Source organism: Pholcus phalangioides, unplaced genomic scaffold (assembly GCF_987345545.1).
Source record: "Pholcus phalangioides strain wild (caught in Gottingen) unplaced genomic scaffold, Ppha-v1.0 ptg000009l_1, whole genome shotgun sequence".
Lineage (NCBI taxonomy): Eukaryota > Metazoa > Arthropoda > Arachnida > Araneae > Pholcidae > Pholcus > Pholcus phalangioides.
Window position 1 is genome coordinate 30,198,547 of NW_028301602.1, and position 15,355 is coordinate 30,213,901.

General features: G+C 39.2%; 1 protein-coding gene across 1 annotated transcript; it reads right to left on the bottom strand.

Annotated features, from left to right (window-relative positions):
* Positions 1–104: 104 nt before the first annotated feature.
* Positions 105–11,340, bottom strand: RpS27 (ribosomal protein S27). Its single transcript, XM_089235950.1, has 3 exons — positions 11,205–11,340; positions 6,985–7,049; positions 105–478 (listed from the first exon to the last, which is right to left on the bottom strand). The coding sequence occupies exon 3, from the start codon at positions 444–446 to the stop codon at positions 192–194; it is 255 nt and encodes an 84-aa protein (XP_089092076.1). The 5' UTR covers positions 447–478; positions 6,985–7,049; positions 11,205–11,340; the 3' UTR covers positions 105–191.
* Between the last annotated feature and the right edge of the window lie 4,015 nt (positions 11,341–15,355).

Below are 15,355 nucleotides of genomic sequence, written 5' to 3' on the forward strand. Positions count from 1 at the left end.
ATTCCCGCCCCCCCTCCTCCAAAATATACATTAAAGAAAACACTATGCAGCAGGCACTTTTTTTATGAGCCAGCGAGAGAAATGCACACGAAATGAAACAGACATTTGTTTGTGGAACTTGTTTTTTATTACACAAAAAAATTTCACAAATGTCAAAAGAAACTTAAGATGGTACACAATTCCATCTATCTCTACTGCTGCTTTTTCCTAAATGAACATCCTTCCGTTAACCTCGCTTTCCCGCCAGTGGGCTGACAAAGAACAGTAGAACAGCCTACGCAGAGAACCACCGTCTGAGCATGACTGAAGACGGTGGTGATCTTATAACAGCCAGGGCACTTCACATCCATGAAAAAGGAATTAGGATGTTGTACGAGCCTCTTCAGCTTGCATTTCCTCCTCTCTTCTTCTGGGCTAGGGTGCAACAAATCCTTGGCAAGTGGCATCTTTCTCTAGAAATTTGAACTGTGCAAAACTCCTGCAAATAAAATACAAAAAAATATATGTACAGTGAAAAATATAATAGTCTACTCTGTATTGTAATCAAAAATGCAAAACGTATAATACAGTGGAAGTCTCACAATCAGACGCTAATATTGAATTGCGCAGCATTATTTCCCATTCACGAATAGAATCACAATTAAATTAAGGTGCTTCAGCAACTTTATGCAAACTTAAAATGGGAACAAGAGATGGGAGGCAGAATATTTACCTAAAGCAGAATAAATAGAAAACTGACGTACACCTTAGAACAATCTCTAAGAATTTTAGGAAAAATAATTTCTGACTAGAAAACACTTGTATGAGAATAACTGTAGAAACATTTTCAGTCAGCTGAGGGCCCAATGGAAGTAAAAACATTGAATGTAAAACATTGTTTCAGGCAAATATACTTTAGAACTTATCTTCAACCCGTTGCTCCCTGAAGCACAATGAGTGCTCACGTCCGACTTTGTGCGATCTTGAAGCAATTGCATTCAAAGATTGAAATCTCATCATCTTTTCACACATTCACATGTCAAGCTTGCCGTAAGGGTGCTCTTCTTCTGATGATGGGTACAGGCAGTGCTCACGACTGGGAAAAAGGTTGAAGACCTTCGCTTTAGAACAAGAATGTTTTTCTCAATGTAAAATGAGAAGAATATCAAAAAAGAATACTCTCAATCAGAGAAACAAAATTCAAATTTCGGCATAATCACCTTATAATGACGGAATATTCCCAAAAAGACTACTACCTTGAATTTCCCATCTCTCAGGAATAACAAAAACTGAAACTTTTGAAAAACAATTTTGGGAATTTTCATCAACAAAAGTAAAATTTAAGAATTTTTTCCCTTTGTAAAAATGTGACATCACCTAATGTCATCAACCATCACTAACTAGTAGGTGCGATTACCTGTCATTACTACTCCCCAATCAAATCATGACAAAAAATACCCATTGGGCCTGAAACTGACACACAATCAAAGCAGATTAAACTCATCTTGCCAATTTCAAACGCTGAGAGGCCGAATTGATGTTGACTGTTTGGTGAATTCAGATGCGATAACATTTGGTGTCCAAAAATTTAAGAGATTCTGCTGGGGGAGGGAGAAGCCCCCCCAGATAAACTTTAATATTCGTTGTGAATAATAATAATAAAAAAAGAAATCAATTAAAGAAAAGTCCCCCCCCCTCCAGGTAGGCATTTGCCACTCAATTTTATACAACCTGGAGTGTCCGTTTTATTTTCAATACAAGCAAATAGTGCAAGCATCGTAAACTTTGAAACAACCTGCTGATTCATGTGATGAAGAAAAAGAGCTGTATCTAGTGGCGATTTTATTCAGATGAAATATAATTCAAATTCGGTCGCAAAAAATTGTAACCCCAGACCTCTATGAAATATGTTTTCTTCTGCACTTAGGCTGCTTTGTGCATCCAGGGGTTTACTACTAAACCAGACGTGCACCTTGAGCATATTCCTCTGCGGAACTTGGTACATGTTGGAATGTGTGTGTATGTATAGTAAACCTGCTGTGTAGTTTGTTATGTGCAGTGCTGCCATCTGCAATCAATTTTTTAAACTGAGTTTTTCTCAACGAGTGAAGCATAATAAATTAATGAATGTTACATTGTAGGCCTGTTGCTCTCTGCGGCAAGACTTTGTAACGGGGAGACAGGCTTGCATTCGCGCCTTGAAGTTGCGAACAGGAGAAAACCAACTTCAGATGACCACCGCTGTGGCAACAGTGACATTTCAACCCAGATCCTCGTTATGCGAGTCAGTCACTATGACCACTCGACCACCACAGCGGCACCAGGAGGGTTGACTGCAATTCAAATATTAATCGGCAAAATTTTAACACCCCCTACAGAAACTTTCCCTGGCCTTGATTGAACATTTGCACGTTTCCTTGACCTTTTCACGTTGCTGAGAGCCTCGTATTTGTGACTACCACATGAAAAGTTTAGATTTTATTTCGCATGCTTTGGATACGTACCGAAAATACAAGAGACAAAGAAAATGGAATACAATATGAGACATGTCAGGGCACCAATCATTTTCAAACTAATTAAACTGTCAAAAGGAGATGGATATTGTGTGTGTGGCTATTAGATTTCATCTCAGACTGAACCAGGGTACACCAAAATCACAAGATTAAAATTTCGTTTTTCCTTTATTCAGGTATTTATTCAAGTAACCTGGTATGGTAGGCATGTTATTGATCTGTGGTAAAGTTCTTAATTGAAAGAAATATAGAAGATCTTTGCTGGTGGTGTGGTGCAAATGTAGACCTAAACTCAATACGTAGGTACAGCACAGAAAGAAAGCTGCCCTATTTCTAGATTTTGTGCATAGAAAAAATTGCAGAAAAATATAGGGAGAGCTAAACTCAGATATAAGCACACTTCAATGTGACACTATAGTCCGTTTCAGGTTAACTTTGCAGTGGAGAGGAAGCTACGAGGAAACCTCATGACTCGTTGCTATTGCAATAAAAGCCTCTTAACCAATGTATCGATGCGCGGCCTGGGTAAGGTATGGACGATTTCTAGGATACCGCGAAAATGTCGTTGTGGTTGCTACAGATTTTTGGATAATAGTAACCAATATTTTTTTCTAATTTAAAAATTTCAAACGAAGAAACATCGGTTCAAAACGATATTTTTCCTTTCTTTTTCACAAAATCATTAAAAAAAATTGAAATATTCTGTATAAATGATCATCATAAAACTTCGATTTATGGGAACTTTATTTTGCGGCGGAGGAGAACACTCTCTACCTTTCTCTCCACTGCAAAGTTAACCTGAAACGAACTATAGGCACCCCCCCCCCCTGATTAAGAAACAGAAAAGTTATTTATGTAAAGCTGTGAATTCTATGCTGTAATTAGTATCCCCACATATTCCCTGGACGGATCATCTGTCTAGAAAATTTGTTAGTGTTAGCAAACATCCATGCTCAAACCAGAATTCAAACTCAGACCTGCACAGCAAGAGGCTAGCTCCTTAACTACTCCACTGCCAGGCGACATAGAGTAAATAATAATAGATATTGTATCAACATAAATACTGTCAAGCTTCAGACTGTGAGTCTGCTCCAGTCTAAAGCTATCGATTTTGCACATTTTTTTTTTTTTACAAAAACTCATTAAATCTGTAAATGTGTATAAATTATTAAACACCATCATGCAAGTTAGAAACACATAACAAATGCAGGGACGGGATCCAATTAGGAGCAACAAATTAATTATTACAAGAAAAAAGTAAATTGAATCAACCATATTTGGGACTGAAAACAAAAATGGGGAAAAAATATCTTGAAAGAAAAAAAAAAAAAAAAAAAAAAAAACAGCCATATTTTCTGGACAAATTTTTCACACCTGTCTTTATTTAAGATCATATTATCTATTTAAGGCCGGTATTATACTATAAAACTTTGATAAAATCCAACTAATAAAGCTAATATGTTACATTCGAGCAAATGTAACTGATAAGCTTATTGGTTGAATTTTTCATGTTTTATAAAAGGTCTTTTGTAAAAATTTTATAGTGTAAGACCCTCTCTGCTCGCTAAGGGCATTATTAAAGTATTCGTTGGCCACTTATCTTCCAAATCACAATATGTAACTGGGTGTATATTTGTGTTATAGGCATGCTGATTGCCATGGCAACATTTATTTATATTTTCAAAGGAATAGTGGACTGGAAAATGAGCAGGTATCAAGCCCTGGATATGCTGCAGATCTTCACTCACTCCCAATATATTGATATATATCCTAGATCTTATTGTTAGAATTATACATAAGTCCGTAGAAAATTTAATAAATAAAAACTGGAAAAATAACCGAAATAAAAACGGTTTGCAGGGTTGGCATCACTAGGTCACAAGAATTTTTTTTTACAAGAAAAAAACCATTAAAAAACAGCCAATAGGTGGCACTGGTACCAGCAACTTCGGTGGAAATATGCAAATGAGACGGTTATAAGAACTCAGGGGTGGGAAGTGACTAAGTCCATTTCGGAGCAGCAAAATTCAGGATTCGGAGCAGTTTTGGAGCAGCAAATTCTGGATTTGGAGCAATTTTGGAGCAGCAAAATGTGGGATTCGGAGCAGATATTTATAAATCGGAGCAGTGAAATTAACAAAAATATTTTCGTTAACCCTCAACCCTTTTCAAAATAAAACTGCACTGTCTTTTGCTATGAAACTCTCTCTTCATCAGCTTGATTTTTGTTTTTGGTGTTTTAGGCTTTTGACACCTTGTTTGAAAGAGCGGCTGTCATAAAATTTTTTGCACCCATCTATTTAGGATGATTTTTGCTTACTGGGGACACTATTTGCTGCCTTGAACAGCAGCACTTCAAATGAGCTAAAAAATTTTTTATACTTGGAAAGAAATTGTTGCAAAATGGGAGAAAATTTCGGAAGTATCAACTCGATGTTTGGCGATTCAGCACTCATTATCTGGCGAGATTGGCGATCTGACACTCGTTATTTGGCGAGATTGGCGATTTAATGCTCGTTATTCCGCACCATTGGCGATTTAACCCTCGTTATTCGGCAATATTGTCGATTTAGAGCTTGTTATTCAGCAACATTGGCGATTTAACACTCGTTATTCGCCAAAGTTTCTAAACTAACATTCGTAATTCGGCGGACATGCGCTTTTTACTCCCGGAATGACAATTTTTTTCATGAAACACCGGGATTTAACACAATGACAATCGACTACAGTAATTTCTGCTGCTTCCAGTGACAACTTTTTTTTTAAACGGAAACACTCGAATTTGCACTTTAAAGCTGAAAGGCACTGCAAACCATCTTCAGTTCCACGATCACGGACAATATCGGGATTTCGCAATGGAAAGCCAGATCAGGGGCCGAAGTATAGTGGAATAAAACACGCTCTTTTCGTAAAGAAACGTTTCGTGGCTAGCAGGAGCAAAAAAACTTTTGGCGTCCTTTCCGAAATTCCGGGCATACTGAAGCGAAATTTGCTATTTGGAGCAGAAAAATGCGAAAATACGCTATTGGAGCAGGATGGTGCAAGATATTAGTTTTGGCGCAGAGTTCCCACCCCTGAGAACTTCAGCTACTAATCCACAACCTGCTGCTGCTGGATTTCTGACTCGCTTGCAACGTGTTATACCACGTGGTGGTCACTCAAATGTTCTCTGATAAATTATGCAGAGTTATGTGCTTGGAAGTTACTTACATTTATTGAGAAATTGAATTTTCTGGATGTTATGCCGAAACATATTTGGAAAGAAAAGTGATGTCTCTTCCAGGAATCGAACCTGGATCCTCTTGCATACCAGGCACGTGCATCGGGGGAGTTCCCACCCCAGTAAATATGTGCATGAACTGTGCAAGAAACAATCTTGTCCATAGAATGTTTTCTTATTTAGTTGATACTAAATGGTCCTTTGGTTATACATCGAGTGAAACAAGAAATCTGCACCACATGTGTGATATTGAGTTGCCACCAGGCATTCACTTCATTGAAGAGGGAGGGAAAGAGCCCTCATGAATAACAACACTTTTCTCTACAAGACAAATGTTAATCCAAGTTAATTCAGACTCAACAACCTTTCATGTTACATAAAACAGATTTTTGGCATTCATAAGAAAGTCCTCCAGAAGACGAGATGCCAACTGAAAACTGAATTAAATTTTATAATTAGATGCAAAAAAAAAAGCAAGTAGGTGATATGAAAAAGAAAAACAAGATTTGTTTTAATCAACACCTAGATAACTAAACATTCATCTAATAGACTACCCAAAAACAGTAGTAATCTTTTAGTTATCTAGGGTTAATTAGCAGTCAGTAAATTAAAACCATGATTTTTTCATGCCCTGTACGAAACCGAACATTTCCAAGTGACATGGCAAAATAATGATTGAGAAGAATGACAGTCATCATGCCTCAAAAACATTGGGGGAGGGGGGAAGGAGAGGAAGCAATCAAAATTTTTGAGAGAGAGAGAGAGAAAAAAACAGAAGCAAAGGGGAAAAAACTCTCTGGCAAAAAGTCTATTTTCCCGAGATTGGGAGATGAAAATGTTTACCACAAACCCAAATTTGATGTAGATTCAACATTCGTTATCTAACTACATCACTGCCGATTTAACACCCTCTTTTTGCAGAATAGCTCTTTTGCTGGCAAAATGAAACATTTCGTCGAGATTTGGCAGAAGAAAATTGAAATCTTGATTGTTTTTGCTGCTTGCGGTGGTACCCTCCCCTTTTAAACAGGAACCCCACACATTTAGTAACACAAGACAGGTAAATTCCTAATATACGACATACTATTTATTGTTCGGCGACATCTTTTTCCATTGTCAAACCCAACCTAGCACCAGTTGATAGGACTATAGAAGGATGATACGAACATCCAATAACTTAAAATTATTTGAGAGGGTGGTGATGGAGACAAGATATTTCTGTTTTGTTAGGCGAAATAAAAAAATTTGTGACATGCAAAAAAAATTTGATACCTTTGCTTTCCTTTTCGCCAACTCTTATATCGACACCAACCAGTGATACGTACAATGGATCATATCTGAAAACAGATGAAATTCTCAATGAAACCAGGGTAAACAAAACACAAAATTTCTAGAATACTAACAGAACAGCGGTATCACTTAACATTGGGCAAAGGACAAAAATTCAATATCAAGATGAACAATTCTTATAATTTCTAAAATCATCTCGAATGACATATAGCGAGAATCGGCCCCCCCCCACCGCAAACACAATGTTCTGTAATAAAAATTTCCATCCAATAAAATCTTCTAGCTGGAAGATAAACGAAGATGCAGAAACGACAAGCTAATGATGGGTGGAAAAACTCTTCATTAAGTGATGCTTTATTTTTGTATGCGCTCTGTCACATATTCACACAAGTTACGGTGCAAATTTCCAAACACTTGGCGATGTGACGAACACCTGTTTAAGTACTGTTCGGCATATGACTGTGCTGCGGCCCTTCCATTGCCCTCAACTACACCATACATAAATTGTGTGCATGCCGCCATTTCAATGTTCATAAATTGTAGCGTGCTCTCTGCATGTAATCAGAAGAAGTTGAGTTTCACTTGTTGTGAAACTCAACATGGACACGTACTATCCTCGTGTAAAATATAGATAAATAAAGTTTTTCCAGCAATTATTAGGTTGTCATGTCTGCTTCTTTGTTCAGGTTGGGGTTTCAGGTCACACATTCCCCATTCATCACACATAATTAATAGTTCTGTTGGTGATACAATGTTGAGCAACATCCCAGCAATACGTGAGGGAGTAATGTACCATCCCAGCAATGCACGAGAGGGAGTGCAAACGTTTCATTCTCTCCAACAACATGTTTGGGAAAGGTAGGACATTAATATAAAAAAGGTATCTCACAGAAGTTATGTAAAATGAGCACATGCTCCTAGCACAAACTCCTTCCTTTGACTATAGTTAAGAGCATGCCCCTACCCCACCAATGCAGTGGTGGACTGTGTGGCCATATTGGCCGCCGCTCTGGGAGGGGTGCCGAGTGGATTTGAAAAAAGCTTTGTTTACGAGAAAAAAAAAAAGCCGCCAGTAGCGCCAAAAACAGATTCCGCATGGGTAGAAATTGTTTTCTTCGAGCCACCCCCGTATTCACCAAATCCGGATTTCCGCAATATGAAATTGCCACGATCGGCAACTGCCGACGATAATCACACGACCGCATAGTGACTAGATGACGAAACTATGAATATTTTAGCTGGAGTTTTAACAGATCCCATTTTTTTTCCCAATGATCTTCGAAAAATGTCGGTAAATTAACGAGTAAACCAAACCTCTTTTCGATGTATGCGGTCTGAGAACGCAGGTTGGCAGCCGCGAAATAACCGTAATTTTCAGTATATAACCCGCAGGAGAAAAAACGGTCTCCGAAATCGGAAAATTCAGCATATTCATTCAGGGACTTTGATAGCCTGCCGGTTAACCAATAACAGTATAGGACTTTATAATTCAAGGTAGTAGAACTACTTTCCAAGGTCACTGCATAACGCGATTGTGGTAGATGGTGGGAAGTGAAAAAAAAAAATTAAAGTTTCTCCCTCCGTATTTTTTTTCAGTGTCTCTGAAAGAACGCGTCCCGTGAACAAAATTTTCATGCCTCTTTTTCCTAAATTCCCGGTATTTGACGCACTACAGTGCATTAGCGGTACCTCCGCGAACCAGAAACAAGAATTGGAGCAAATGCGCAGGGATCTGGCGTACCATGTAGCAAGAGAACTGTTTCGGCGCAGCTCTTGCACCCCTGCCATACGATTCTGTTTTGTTTTAAAGCTTGTATGTTGAGTTTCGAATCACCCTGTATTTATTATTATTTTTTGTCATGCCTTCATTTTAGCGTGGTTTTAAGAAATACCAGGACTTTATTTAAAATGACCAAAATTTCCTTAAATCGCAAAAGCGTTGGGTAAAAGTTGGCAGCAACATATTAGTGATCATTATTTGTCTCATATCAGTTTATTATTTAAAAGTCCCAGTTTTTAATACAGATTTGTATTTCTTTTATACTGACAATATTAATTTATACTATTATTTATAAAATTATCGTTGGTTTGGTTCCCACTTTTGTTATGCGTTCTATGCCAGAGAATATTTTTTGGCATCCTAGTTGAGTCCTCGGATGTTTGGTGCCAAAAAACCCCCGGCAATCTCTCGATTATATGACAGCTGTTCCAAACACTACCCTCCTTCCTTCATCGTCAATTGCAGTGTGCCAATCTGTGATTCTTATAGTAACCAAACATTACAGGCACTTTTCTGATTGACGTCATTTCATCACAACCATAAACGATGACAAAAAACTGAAATTTAATGTAAATACACTTTAACAAAACAATTTCCCGGTGATTAATTATGAACTAAACTAAAAAGTAATATATTGTACAACAAGACAAACAAATACAATATAATGAGTCCAAAAAACTCGGGAAACAAACCCCAGAAGGTATTATTGCAGGATTTGCACGCCGATCTTGCAATGTACGGCCGCCTTACAAAGGTTCTAATCTATCTGTGGATATGCAAACCTGCTTTGTGTTCATTGAAAAAACTGATTCCAGGTGGGTCCTATTCAAACAGATCTAAAATCGATCACAACACTGTACAAATTACTGAATAACACAGAATGTTCTTGTTCGCCAAAAATATTCAACATCGTGAAAATGAAAAAAAAAACGGCCAACCAAAAAGAAATTCTGAAATTTTTTTTTGGCAAACTAAAATTTCAAGGTGAAATTTTAGCCATAGAAGAATGTATTTGATCACTAGATTTACCGACTCACTACATTTAGATTGTGTGTCCTATTCCAACAAACCCAACGCAACACAATTTCTTAGTGGAATCCCTGTTCAGAATCATGCTAGCGGAACCTTTTCCCCGACAATAAGTCACCAATGTAATTGCGCTAGTTGTTGTACCTTTAATATTTATAACTTTTTCTGCTTACAGTGATCAATTTATTACTTAAACAAGAGTTTTATTTATAGCCTGATTTGTTTATCTTTATCCAGTTTTATTTTTAAACAACAGGAAGGGCTGTTGCTTATTTAAAAGCATCTGGATGCTTTACATTGTAACACCACGAAAAGAAATCACCAGCATGCCCCGCAGTATCCGACAACCTCCTTCGCGACTTTTTGTCGGACATGCTTGGTGCCAAGAATTCCCAAGTTGCCCCTAATACCAAAGCTGTTTAAAAGGGATTATATCATAGCTGTCCCTTAATTAACTATTGTTTTGTTACTTCGAAACCCAGTCCAATTTTTTTTTTTGCTTGTGGCGATTTGTACCAAGCATTCCCTCGCCAAACAGGGATTACAATAACAAAGATTAGAAAACTTTTGGTTTTCACCAGAACTGCATGTATGAGTGGTTGTAGGGTCCGACAACAGCGTGTTATTCGAGTATAACGCCCAATCATGGCCAATGAGAATAGTGTTAAACAAGTATACCGCCAAATTTGGCCAGTGTTAGCAAAAATGCACGGAAACAGTAGATAAAACGCTCATCATGGATATCACATTACTTAAAAAAACACAAATTTTACAAACAAAACATCGTTACTAGAGCAATACATATAAATTTGAACAATCAACGATCTTATACATAAAAATTGAGATTATCAACATATGTTTAAACACATAGGAAGGAAGAAGGCCTCGGGCTACTACCTACTTCTGTAGCAACGCCCTCTATAACACCATTTAGGTTTCAATCGAAAATTAATAGAATCATCAAAAGTACTCGAAAAAGCGGAGCAACACAACGTATCTTAGATTATAACGGGATAATATCTAACGCGATTAACATGTCAGAGCATGCTTTCGGCCATGTTTGAGTTTACATTAAGCCTAACACAATTCACACATATAAACACCAGTGATCATTCAGTGGGGTACCGACACGTGATGCGACAAGAAATGGTTTTGATATCGAAGATCTGATCATTCTCATAGCCATTTAGTGGTACGGATACCGTAGTTTACCAACAATATACAAGTTACAATAATATAGCGGCAGTACCATAGCACAACACGTGGCATGAAGCGATGCTACTTAAAACTGAGTTAATGATCATAGCACACGAGATCTTAAAAGATTTAATCTTCGAAACGAAGATCTAATCGTAAATGTGGAATGATTTTACATGAAAAAATGTCAACTTACAACAACGAAAGAACAAGAATTAGGGATTTGCACGGCTCCGCGACAATTTCGCAGCCACATGAAAGAGGATTCGAGTGCCAGAGTTGTTTGCTTCATCACTTGGCCAGAGGAAAAACAACTACTCCTTTTCAGAGCTTCTCTGTAGATCGAAATGGATCAATCACGATGCACGTCTTATTTTTGAATGCTCTAACTCCATTTCAAAAATGGTTTTTGATTCGTGATAAAGATCGTGAGGCATTTGTTTCATAATTTTGGTTTTCTGAACTGTTATGGAGAAAAAAAAGAAAAAAATTGACATCTAGAGACAAGTCAAACATGTGCCAAAAACCTTTTTGTTCATCATCCATCTGTGACGTCATACATGCTAAACGGAGAGTTTGGAAACATTTGGAGAGTCAGAACAAAGGAAATGGAGGTTTGTTTCCTTTGCTCTCTCTTGGAAGAGGTGTGGAAGTTTTTATTTCTCTTTCTAGGGTTTAGTTCGAAGTACTAAATTTTACAGATTCATTAAATTTTTTAAACTGAAACTGAGTGTCCCGTATTTGTCTCAATAAAATATGGTCAATTGCGATTAGAATTATTATTTTTCTTCACTGAATTGGAACTTATGCCAGCATCTATTCGCTTATTGTCAGATCAGAAACACTTCCATTCTAAACTGTTGTTAGAGTGTACTAGATGGCAGCAGAGGTACCATATGTGAAACAAATGTATTCGCTCATAGAGTTTAAATTTTGAATCAACAGATGGCAGCAGCAAAATTCAGTCATTTGTCCAAATTTTTTGGTAGCGATTGAAGAAATTGTAATTAAGAAAAATCATTTGCAGCTTTCATAAATTTATTTAAAAGATTAATTTTGAAATAGACACGAAATCCGAACATGAGTGAGTCAGCAAAATAAATTATAAATATGGCCGGTTCTCTGGACATTTTCTGAAGTGTAAGGGAATGGTATTTTGGTGATAGAAAATCTACCCTGCTTCAGTTGGTGCCTTAGAGAAAATCGGCCCCTTTCAGTTGGTGCCTTCTCGGGCCGCGTAGTACGCAGGATTCGAGATCCGGCTCTGATTATAAACATTTCGGGACACCCTAAATTAAAGGGGTGGGGGGAGGATTTGGGCAATATGGGGAAATCAGACTCTGCCCCTTTCATTTCCCCTTTTCTCACCGGGACCGCAAGATTGGTAAGGGCAGCAGCCCTGGCCCAACCACATTCGTCTGGACCAGTGCCGCCTTAACGCATGGGCCCACCCGGGCACGGCTCGGGGGCCTCAAGAGAAGAGGGGCCTCACAAAAATGAGATCCGATTGAAGTTTTCTAGGATTTCTAGGTTAGGTCTTCCGAAAAACCACTTGGCCCGGGAGTCCATGATAATCTTGAGACGGCCCTGGTCTAGACTAGTGGTTCTCAAGCTTTGGAAGCTCGCGGCCCGGTTGATTTCTTTTTTGTGTGGGCCAGGCCTTCCAGATCACGTGTGATCTGGAAATGTGTCCAGGCCGCTTAAGTGCTCTGGAACTGTGCCACGCATCACTCAAGTGATCCGTAATTATATGCCGCGGATCACTTAAATAATCTGAGAAAGCGCCACGGGTAACTTGAGTGATGTAGAACCGCACTCGGGGCCACTTAAGGTGCTCTAAAACTACGTCACATGTCACTCGAGGGATCTCTAAATGTGTCACGGATCGCTTAAGTGTTCTGAAAACGTGTCCCTCCATTTAAGGGATCTGAAAATGTGCCACGGGCCGCTTAAATGCTCTGTAATTGTACCACGGGACACTTAAGCGATCTGTAAATGTTCCGCTTAGTTCATTTTTACAAAATTAGGTTTGAGGAGGGCCGGCCGCATCAGATAACCCTCAGGGCCATATTTGGTCCGCGGGCCAAGGGCGTTTATGCGATTTATCATTATATTAGAGGGTGGGTCGCAATTGAAATTAACAGAAATTGACCATAATAACATAAAAGTATTTTCTTCCGAAATTTCAATTAAAAAATATTTTTTTGCATTAAGAAAATAAATTTTTGATCGTCGGGTAGGGGGGGGGGTCGCTCAAACCCCCCCCCCATTTCCCCCCCTTCCCCCATCTCGTACCCCACGGTTAAGAACCACTTGTCTAGACAAAGTTTCCTAAATTTTTTTGTTCTCCCGACCCTCCCTTTTCTAGAATATTTTTGCTTCATTGCCCCCACAACCAACTTATAGGATCCTATATTTTACGTATAGTTCCTACTGATCTCCTAGACATCACCCACCCACTTTCCTTAGCGCTGTTCTAGACGTACGAATGACAATCATAGGAAATCAATTAAAATCCTGAGCGCTATCAATCAGAGCAAAGCGGTACTTGTCACAGGCTTTTTTCCCACCTTCTTTCAAACCGAATACAATTCGATCTATCGCCATGGGCAATTTACTACCGAATTAGTTGTGTCTAGTGCCGTCTTAGCGCATGGACTCATCCGGACACGGTCCAGGGGTCGCAAATGCAAAGGTGTGGGGGGGGGGGGCTCGCAAAATGAGATATGGTTACAATTTTCGAAAGTGAATGTGTTTCGCCAGGAAAGGGTAAAGAAAAATAACTTTGCCCGAGGACAAAAGATGCTCTTAAGACGACCCTGCTCAAAGCTATATTAAGAATGCTGCATTAACTTTCAAGCGGCTTTGGCCCTTGTGCTGGAAGTGTGTGCTTGTATACTCAACAGTTTGAGTGCGTATCTAGTGTTGTGCGCATGGGCGGAGATGCAGGGGATGGGCGCGTGGGGGGGCATTGCCCCACCCCCAGCGTCAAAGGTGGAGTCGACTGATCTAATGTATATATGTGTATATGAATTGACATCATCATCGTGCCCCCCAGCAATAACGACCGTGTCCCCCCCCCCCCCCAGACTTTCAAGTCCATCCACCTATGGTTGTGCGTGAATATTCTAGTACTGCCTTCTATTTTTCAAACTGTGAGTGAAGTGATTGAATATTTTTACGGTTATAGGTATGTTGCTCTCCGTGGCGAGACTTTTTTAACGTGGAGATCGGCTCGCATTTGTGCCTTGAAGTTCGGAACCATAGAAAACTAACTTCAGCCGAACATCGGCGGGGTTCAAACCCGGGTGAGTTCATTACTATGATCACATGACCGCACAGCGTCATACCGGACTGGCTGAAGAAGAATATTTTCACAGCGGTGTTCTTCTTCCTCGTTATTTTGAACAGCAAAAGACTAAACTCGGCCAGGGTCGTTTTAAGAGCATCATGGGTCCACAGGCCAAGTAGTTTTTCTGAAGCCCTACCTGGTGAATTCTAGAAAATTTCAACCGCATCTCATTTTTGTGAGGCCCCTCTTCTTTTGAGGCCCCGGGCCGTGCCCGGGAGGGACCATGCGTTAAGACGGCACTGAACTCGGCACTCTTCCTGGTCCAGCGCCCGGGGCAACAGATCCTCCTGCCTTTTTCTAGTTACGGTCCTGTTTGCAAGCTGCGATCATTGGTCCGTCAGCGGTTCGAAGGTCTCGAACTTTTCGGAACTAAAAAACAGTTATAGAATTCCGTATATATCCAGTAACACAGCTCAGATACCGCAGACACCCAGGTCTGATGCCCCGATGCTGGCAACCACTAGTGTTGAACGAAACGTGGAGGAAAAATAAACTCGTACAGAGGGCTGCACATTTTGCTTCAAGAAACCCTCTCCCAATTGACAACGGCGACAAAAACCTGACCAATCACCCACTTTTTACTGTTCATTTCAGTGCGCTGTTTTTGTGTGCAACACTAACATCAAAAAATATTTGAAGGAGTCAAAGTCAGAGTGGTGTCAGTCACGTTTTCAACAATTCTGATTCAAGTTCAAAAATGCAATCAAGAAGTCTGTTGAAAGAAAAAAAAGAACCAAGTCTCAGCTTCAATTGTTCGTTACTGGATTATGAAATTATAAATTTTTTCAACATAGGACTCTATGTCGCACACAACAATTCTAATCAAACCTTCTTTTTCCTTAAAATGAGGATTATTGACTTGTTCTACTCTGACCTTTCAACTCGCTCGTTTAGGGGCAGTTCAACTATTACGTAAGCAAATTTTTAGCCATTTTTGACCCCCCCCTCGTCAGCAAAACGCTGACCCCCCCCCCCCTTGTCAGCAAAATTTCGTC

Coding starts and splice junctions, on each gene's coding strand:
- RpS27 (XM_089235950.1), bottom strand. CDS start 446: ATGCCACTTGCCAAGGATTTGTTGCACCCTAGCCCAGAAGAAGAGAGG.